This window comes from Herpailurus yagouaroundi, unplaced genomic scaffold (genome assembly GCF_014898765.1).
Source record: "Herpailurus yagouaroundi ecotype Mexico unplaced genomic scaffold, PumYag 163, whole genome shotgun sequence".
Taxonomy (NCBI): Eukaryota; Metazoa; Chordata; class Mammalia; order Carnivora; family Felidae; genus Herpailurus; species Herpailurus yagouaroundi.
This window is the reverse complement of record NW_024412404.1, coordinates 40,783,073-40,790,669: the sequence shown is the minus strand read 5'-3', so window position 1 is coordinate 40,790,669 and position 7,597 is coordinate 40,783,073. Positions and strand designations below refer to the sequence as shown.

The 7,597-nt window shown below is 58.2% G+C and overlaps 1 protein-coding gene and 1 long non-coding RNA gene across 3 annotated transcripts; one reads left to right on the top strand and one right to left on the bottom strand.

Annotated features, from left to right (window-relative positions):
- The first annotated feature begins 8 nt into the window (after positions 1–8).
- FGF8 (fibroblast growth factor 8) lies at positions 9–5,934 on the top strand. 2 transcript variants are annotated; one of them, XM_040486953.1, is made up of 5 exons: positions 9–77; positions 183–219; positions 1,109–1,256; positions 4,468–4,574; positions 5,424–5,934. In XM_040486953.1, exons 1-5 carry the CDS (start codon positions 46–48, stop codon positions 5,712–5,714), a joined length of 615 nt encoding a protein of 204 aa, XP_040342887.1. In that variant the 5' UTR covers positions 9–45; the 3' UTR covers positions 5,715–5,934. The 2 variants fall into 2 exon arrangements, with proteins under 2 accessions (XP_040342887.1, XP_040342886.1); XM_040486952.1 differs by having other exon boundaries at positions 1,076–1,256.
- On the bottom strand, positions 2,081–5,431 carry LOC121037543 (uncharacterized). The gene is made up of 3 exons (XR_005793816.1): positions 5,324–5,431; positions 4,493–4,540; positions 2,081–2,467 (listed from the first exon to the last, which is right to left on the bottom strand). It is a non-coding gene; the product is annotated as an uncharacterized LOC121037543 (long non-coding RNA).
- Positions 5,935–7,597: the final 1,663 nt, after the last annotated feature.

The following is a 7,597-nucleotide window of genomic DNA, read 5'->3' as shown; positions in this document are numbered from 1 at the left end:
GGCGTGATCCCGCCGGGGCTCTCGGTGCTCCCCGGGCCGCGCGCCATGGGCAGCCCCCGCTCGGCGCTGAGCTGCCTGTGAGTACGGCCGCCGCCCCCGCGTCCCCGCCCGGCCCGCGCCGCCGCGCCCTCTCCGCTCACCCCGCGCCCTCTCTCTCTCCCGCCCGCTTTTGTCTCCCACAGGCTGTTGCACTTGCTAGTTCTCTGCCTCCAAGCCCAGGTAAGGCGCACTGCGCGGCGGCGGGGCCCGGGCGGGCCGGCGGGGGCCGCCGATTGGCAAGTTCGGGCAGGGGCCCTTGGACCGAGCCTGCGGCCAGCGCTGCAGGGCTGGAAGGAACCTTAGAAACCCAGCCCCGAACTTCCCCGAGGAGGGAGCTAGGGAACAGAGAGGGAGCGCCCTGCCTCAGGTCACACAGCTAGTGTGAGACTCGAACGCAAGCAAGGTTTCGGAGTCCAGCGCCGTCTCCGGTGCATTCTAGCCAGGTTGGGGTGGATGGGGGGAACTCTAGGGCCAGCCACACCTGGCTGCCGAGTAAGGGGGGAGCTGGGGCCCGGGAGCGTTCGTTGTCAGAAGTCCCGGTGACTGCCGCAGGGACTCTTCCGCGGCTCTCTGGGGACACTTGTGGCGGGTCTGGCCGAAAGATCAGGTGCCTAGGCTCTCTGCGCTCTCAACATTTGCTCCGTAAATTTGTCTTTATAAATGTCAGGGGTCGGGCAGCGCTGCCTCCCTACTTACAAGCGCCCTGCTTTTCTAGGAAGGCGGGGTGGGGGGGGGGCGGGGTGAGGGGGGCTGCGCTGGGCAGGGAGCTTGCTTCCCTGTGCGGAGCTGGCCGGGAGTCCCAGGGTGTTTCCCAACAGGTAGGTCCAGATCGTTCCGGGCTCGTCGATGTTAGGCTGAGGCTGCCCTATTTTCCTGGGTGGGGTGTCGTGGCCTGAGCTGGCATGTTGGGGGGATCCCCCAGCCCCTGCCGGCTGCCTGGGGCAGTGGAGGGGCGTGCAGGGCGATGGGGGCCACTTGGGCCCCTGGGCAGAGTAGCATTATAATGGCGTGTTGTGTATTTTTCAATTTCCTAAAGGTAACTGTTCAGTCCTCACCTAATTTTACACAGCATGTGAGGGAGCAGAGCCTGGTGACGGATCAGCTCAGCCGCCGCCTTATCCGGACCTACCAGCTCTACAGCCGCACCAGCGGGAAGCACGTGCAGGTCCTGGCCAACAAGCGCATCAACGCCATGGCAGAGGATGGGGACCCCTTCGGTAAGGCCACCGGCACTGGGCAGGGTAAAGGTAGCTTGTAGAACATACCCCCCCTTTCCCTGGCTGGCCTGCTGTGACTGGACCTGCCAGCCCCATCTGCACCGGCAGGAGGCTTGTAGGCTCCCCAGCTCAGAAGGGAAGGAGTTAAGGCCAAAAAAAAAAAAAAAAAAAAAAAGCATCTTGGGGTCAGCTGGAGAAAAGAGGGCCAGCGAACAGCGAAGGGACCTCGGGGAGTACTTGGCCCACAGGTGCCCCTTCCCTGCCCAGCAGATGAATGAATCCAGGAGTCTCCCTTTCCACCTCCCCCATTCACACACCCCTCCCCAGCTGCAGGTGGAGGCAGAGGGTTCAGCGGGAGGGGGCCTCAGGTTTAAGGGAAGCTCTTGAAAGAGGATATGTCGCCAGGGCCCACAAAAGGAGAGAGTTGGGAAAGAGAAAGGAGCAAAACCCTCCCAAAACTTACAACTTGGAGGGGGTATGCCATGAACCTTTAAATATTTTGATCAGAAGGGCCAATGGCACATGGGGACTAGGCTTGGGAAGGGGTCCTCTCCACTTCACTGACCCAGGAACCCAGGTGGTGGTCAGAGCTGGGCTCCTGGCTGTCCGTGGGGTGGTGAGTCCAGGGAGCTACTGCGGGTCAGAGAGACTGAGGACTGATTGATTTCTAAAACATTCAATATTCCTGCCTTGAAACAAGGCCAATTTCTAGAGTGCTGGATGTACCAAGAGAAAAGCAAGCCCTCTGGGCGGCTGGTGTTGTTTTTAGAGAGCGATTATTGTGAGTTTAAAAACCTTTAAATAATGACCAAGTTAAACAAGCATGAAAGGAGAGGGGAAGACTCTATTAAAATGTAATAAAAAGGTGAGGCATTTTAAGAGCTAAGAAGAAAAATGAAGAATGATATAAAACAGAAAAAGAACGAGCCTTTTTTCAGATGTGGAGTTTGAAAGGAGTTGCAAGTCTGTAAATGTTAAAAAAGAGGTTCAAGATTGTTCTCTATGAATCTCTGGAGAGACCCCCGCGTCTGGCAGAGCGATTAAAACTCTTCTTACTTTCACCTTTTTTAACATTTCCTGAATACTTTCTCCTCTTCTCCAGCCAGTTTGGGGGATCGAGTATGTCTCACTGCATTTTTTCTGCATCGACGTAGCTGACTTCCCTTCAAAGCTGGAGAAGGAGACATAATTTTCCCGGGATAAATCTGTCACTGGGGTGGAAGAATAGGTTTGAAAATGTTAAGCTTTCCAAAAGCCCGGTCGGGAAAGCCGCTGTAAACTTGCAGCCCCAGCTCCCCAGATCCATCCAGGAAGGGGAGTGGGGGCTCTCCGTGGTGGGGGTGGGGGGCGGCCTGCCCGGTGGCCGAACTCCCCCGCTGCGCTGGCAGGGCCAGCCTGCCGTCCCTTTGTCCCTCTGTCCCTCCGAACTGGCTGCTGGCTTCTCCTCTCAGCCTCCAAGGAAAGGGAACGAATGCTTAGCTCCTCCTGGGTTTGCTCCACTGGAGCAAATGGTCCAGCATCCTTGGGTTTTGGGGACGGAAGAAGAGGCTAAGCTGGCCGTGGGTGAACTCATCTTCAGACCTCAGAAGTCTCATGCCCACTTCTGTCCTTACAAACGTAGGAAGCTTTCCAGGTTCCCTGGTCCCTGCCTGCCAGGCAGGGGTGGGAACTGGAGGGCCCAAGAGCAGAGAGGCTTAGGGTGTATAGCCAGCACAGTATGAGTCTGGGGGAGAATAGCAGAGAGGTCCTAGTTGCTTCCTTATGGGTCCCAGGAAGGAACCGAGGGATTGTTCCATCCCTGTCTGCCCCATTTGGCCAGAGTCCTCTTGCCCCTTCTCCAGCCAGTGTCCTTCCTGGCCCTTAACAGCAGCCACTCCTTGCTCTGGAAGGCAGATCAGGAGAGGGATGAGCAGACCGGCTGGGTCCAAGAGGAGGTGGGTGGGAGGGGAGGTGACAGCTGCATTTCCCTGGCTGACTTGGAGCCAGACTGGGGAGTTGGCCACTGGGTCCCCGCTCTGTGCTTATGCGAAGGGGTGGGGTGGTCACAGGCTCGGCAATGAGGGCTGCCTCACTGACCTCTAGTCAGTTTAGTTTTGAGGACAAAAAAGGTGCTGCCTTGTTAGGGCAGGCTGGGAGGCAGCTCTGGGAGTCCCAGAACTGCCTTCTCAAGCAGGGAAAATTCTGGGCTCCGCAGTAGAGAGGATAGGAGACCCAGCCTCTTCTGTCCTATCCCCAGCAGCTAAGTCAGCCCTCATTCCCTTCTTGGGGACAGCCTCAAAGGGAGGAGTTACACAAAGAGTAGACGGGGACCAGGACTTCTGTGGCAAGTTGGCTGTCTAAGGGGAGGGGGCAGGGGAAGAAGGCACAGAATTCAGCTCCCTGTCTCAGGGCTTTCCAGACGGAGAGGCAAGCATGCCTGCTTTCCTCCCCTCCTCACCCGCAGTAAGTGTTTGGTCACTGGGGTGAGAAGCCCAGCTGTGATGGAGGTTGAAAGAGAAAAGACTATTTGAGTCATTGATTTCTGGACACTGGGGCTGGGGACAGTGGTGACTGGGAAGCGTGGAGAAGAGCAGAATCCTCCCAGCTGGAGTCTGAGGTTCTGGGAGAGCAGCTGGCTCTGTATGGGCTGTGTGTGTAGGGAGAGCGGTCATCTTCTCAGCAGAGCAGGGGTGGGGTGAGGGGGTCGTGAAGGCTGTGAGTTAGAACCTGAGGGGCCAGAAACAGGAGAGATGCTTTAATGTTTGGCCTCCCAGCTGATGTCACTGTTGTACCCCCAGAAGTTTGTAGTGATATGTGAGGCATGGACACATAATATTTTGACTTTGAAGGATCCCCCGAGATCTTTGATAAGAGTGGAGCTCTAGTCATGAAGCCTTGACATAAAAGTCAATACTATCTGGTTCTAAAAGAGAGTCTTTTCAGTTTGATGGCCCCAAGATCTCTCTGCAGAACCGTTTGTACTCCATGATCTTATCCACCCCCTTATGTAAATCCAAGTGAGGGTCCTGGGGCCCAGAAAGGAGACTTGATCTTTCGCAAAGTTGCACAACATATTGGCAGCTGGGCTGGGGCCGGAGCCCACATCTTGGATACCTGCTCTTGGAGCAGTTGCTGGGGGGATGTGACAGGTCTGTGGGTCAGCTGGGGTGACGATGTGGTACAGTGGGGGTCAGGGAGCTTCCAATAACCATCCCCCCACCTTCCCTGACAGCAAAGCTCATTGTGGAGACAGATACCTTTGGCAGCCGGGTTCGAGTCCGAGGAGCTGAGACAGGCCTCTACATCTGCATGAATAAGAAGGGGAAGCTGATTGCCAAGGTGAGGCCCCAGAAGGAAGGGAGGGCCCCCCAGGGCCTGGGGAGTAGCTGGGCTGGCAGAGCCAGATCCCAACAAGGTGGGCAGAGAGACCCAGGGCCACCTTGGGGTTACCTAATGATTGGGGGGGGGGGAGGTGAGAGAGAAGGAAACTGCTTGAGAGATGAAAAGCTATAAAGGCAAAGGAGGAAGAAGGAAGGCTAGGGTAGGGGCTGGCGGGGGGGTTGGTAAATTCCATATATCTTTTTAACAAATCGCCAAATTGCTTTGCTATTATGTCCAATTACATGGTACCAGCATTTGGAATGTTCAGTAAGCCGCAGGCCCAGCCCCTCGGCCTAGCTCTGAAATGGCCCCATTAGTCACGGCTCTTCTCCAGCCTCGAGTTCCCTGCTTCCTGGGCTTCTGGGGATTGGGGCTCCGAGTCTCCCCGCAGGTCTCCCCTCCTCCATGGGGTGGCTGCCCTGGGGCCCCTGGGGTCCTGAGGGGCTGAGGGGGGGCAGCTGGGGAAACTGGTGCCAGCAGCTCGGCCAGACTGGTGGGCAGGAGGCCAGGGCAGGCAGGGTCTGGGCCCCCTCTCTGCCCCTCTGTGTTGGGGCCCAGCCCCTCCGGAGACAACCATGTGTCACTGCTGCCCAGGAGGACAGGAAGTTGCCGGGTGGGCTGCGGCTTGTGAGGGATTAGAGAGCGGGTGCCCGGGCGGGGGTGGGGCTGCAGCTCGTGCCCACCCTGCCATCTGCTGGGGTGCCCACCTGCTGTCTGGGGCCGCCTGCCCTCTGCCTCTGCTGGGGGGGAGCTCCGGCCAGAGCCCAGTAACGCCGCGTCTGCCCCCTCCCCACCCCCCACCTGCAGAGCAACGGCAAGGGCAAGGATTGTGTCTTCACGGAGATCGTGCTGGAGAACAACTACACGGCCCTGCAGAACGCCAAGTACGAAGGCTGGTACATGGCCTTCACCCGCAAGGGCCGGCCGCGCAAGGGCTCCAAGACGCGGCAGCACCAGCGCGAGGTCCACTTCATGAAGCGGCTGCCCCGAGGCCACCACACCACGGAGCAGAGCCTGCGCTTCGAGTTCCTCAACTACCCGCCGTTCACGCGCAGCCTGCGCGGCAGCCAGAGGACTTGGGCCCCCGAGCCCCGGTAGGCGCCGCCGGCCCCTCCCCGCCGCCGCCGGCGCGGAGCGGCTCATCTTGCGCGAGCACAGAGAACCTCCAGCGAGGTCTGCGCTGCTGAAGGCTGGGGAGGAGCTGGGGGAGCCCCGGGTGCTAGCTGTTGATAATTGTTTGCTGTTGGGCTTTTTGTTGTTGTTTTGTTTTGTTTTGTTTTTTTTTTAAACAAAAGAGAGGCTCTATTTTTGTATTCCACTTGGCTGTGGTGTCTGTCTTCTTAACTTTCAGGAAGGCCCGGCAGCGGCCTAGACTGGGATTCTGGCGGGGGGGTTCACCCAGAGTTGGGGGGGGGGAGCTTTTCTAGCCCAGCAGAGGTGCTCCTGAACCCCAGCACCTGTAGGACAAGCTGGCCAGGCGGCCAGTGACTCTACCTCACCCCTCAGGTGTGGGGAGGGAGGGGAGGGTGGGGACCTAGGGCAGGTCTTTTAAGGGTGGGTGTCAGTGGGGGGGGGGGGTGGATGTGTGTTAGTTGTTATTAAATGACTGGAATATTTATTTAACTTGGGTATTAAAAACGTGTGTTGGAGAGTAAGTCCTGCCAGTGGTCAGCTTCCACCCCCTCCCCCAGCTGCCCTGGCAGATGAGAGATGAGGCAAATCAGACCCCAGTTCTGACTGTAGCTTCCTTCCAGCCTGACTTAGGTCCCGCGCCCGCATCATTGTCACAGAGGTGCTCTCCGGATAGGACAGAAGCAGGGAAGGGGGCAAGAAGAGGCACTTGCTTAGCTGGTCCTGGGAGCTCTCGTACATGGACCTCCTAGCTCTTAACAGGAGTCACTACCATCACTTCCCCTGCCACCTCTGGGGCAGAAATGATGGCTCTGCTAGGACCAGAACTGCGTTCGTGGATTCCGTGAGTTGTTAAAAAGTGCCTCTGTGTGTGTGCCTAGGTCTGTGCGGGAGACAGGTTGGAGATGCCAGAGCTGGCTCTTTCTGAGGAGCAGCCTCCAGAGAATGAAAGAAAAGAGCAGTTGCCAGGGCCCAAGGTGGAGGGTACGTTGGAGGGGAGACCACCAAGACTGGTGTTGACAGTCACAACGTGGAGCAGGTGTTGACTTTTGAGGATTCTGGTTGGAGAGCTGAGAGCAGAAGGTGCTGAGCTCAGGTGCTGCCAAAGGGCCCAGAGACCACAGTTGTAGGAGGAGCGCAGACCCTGGAGAGATGGGGCCTCGGGGGAGAGGAACTGGGCCGGACCAGAGGGGAAAATTCGTGGGGGGAGAGCAGGATGCAGACTCTGGCCTGGAGGACCAGGCAGCAGCTCATAGGTCAGGAGGACTGGCCTGAGAGGGAAGACAGCTGTGGAAGGAGGAGGACCAGGCCGTGCCATGGCAGTGGCAGAGCAGGTCATGGTGGGGACACGGGGGCTGGCCTGCAGTGGGCGGAGAGGTGTGTGTGTGTGCGTGCGTGTGTGTGTGTGTGTGTGTGGACTTGTGAGATGGGCATCATGCCACATCAAGGGAGAGTCCAAGCCCAGAGGCAGTAGGTCTCCTGAGGGCAGAGCTCACCCAGTCTTCATAACTGAGGCCTCCCATTCTGGCTGTTTCTGCTGCCTTCTTTGACAGTGTCCTTGGACTGGTCCCACGGTCCAGTCATTGGCCCAATCCGGAAGCCTCTTCCCTCTGGGCCTCTGTTCCTTGGCACTTCCATTGGGTGGGGGGAGGGCACCCCAAGGCTTCCTAACCACGTGGGCCTCTCGGAGTTGAAGCTGCAAGTTCCAGTGCCAGGCCATCCAGGTGGACCAGGAGTTCGAGGGCCTTGGGGTAGAGAGGTTGGGGATGCCCTGGGCTCTGTCCGTGCCACCTTGTCTGGCTTGCTATGGGGGCAAGAGGCTCTGGATAGAGTAGGTGTCTTCTGGCGCA

Coding starts and splice junctions, on each gene's coding strand:
- FGF8 (XM_040486952.1), top strand. CDS start 46: ATGGGCAGCCCCCGCTCGGCGCTGAGCTGCCT. Junction 78..182: donor CGCTCGGCGCTGAGCTGCCT/GTGAGTACGGCC, acceptor TGTCTCCCACAG/GCTGTTGCACTTGCTAGTTC. Junction 4,575..5,423: donor AGGGGAAGCTGATTGCCAAG/GTGAGGCCCCAG, acceptor CCCCACCTGCAG/AGCAACGGCAAGGGCAAGGA.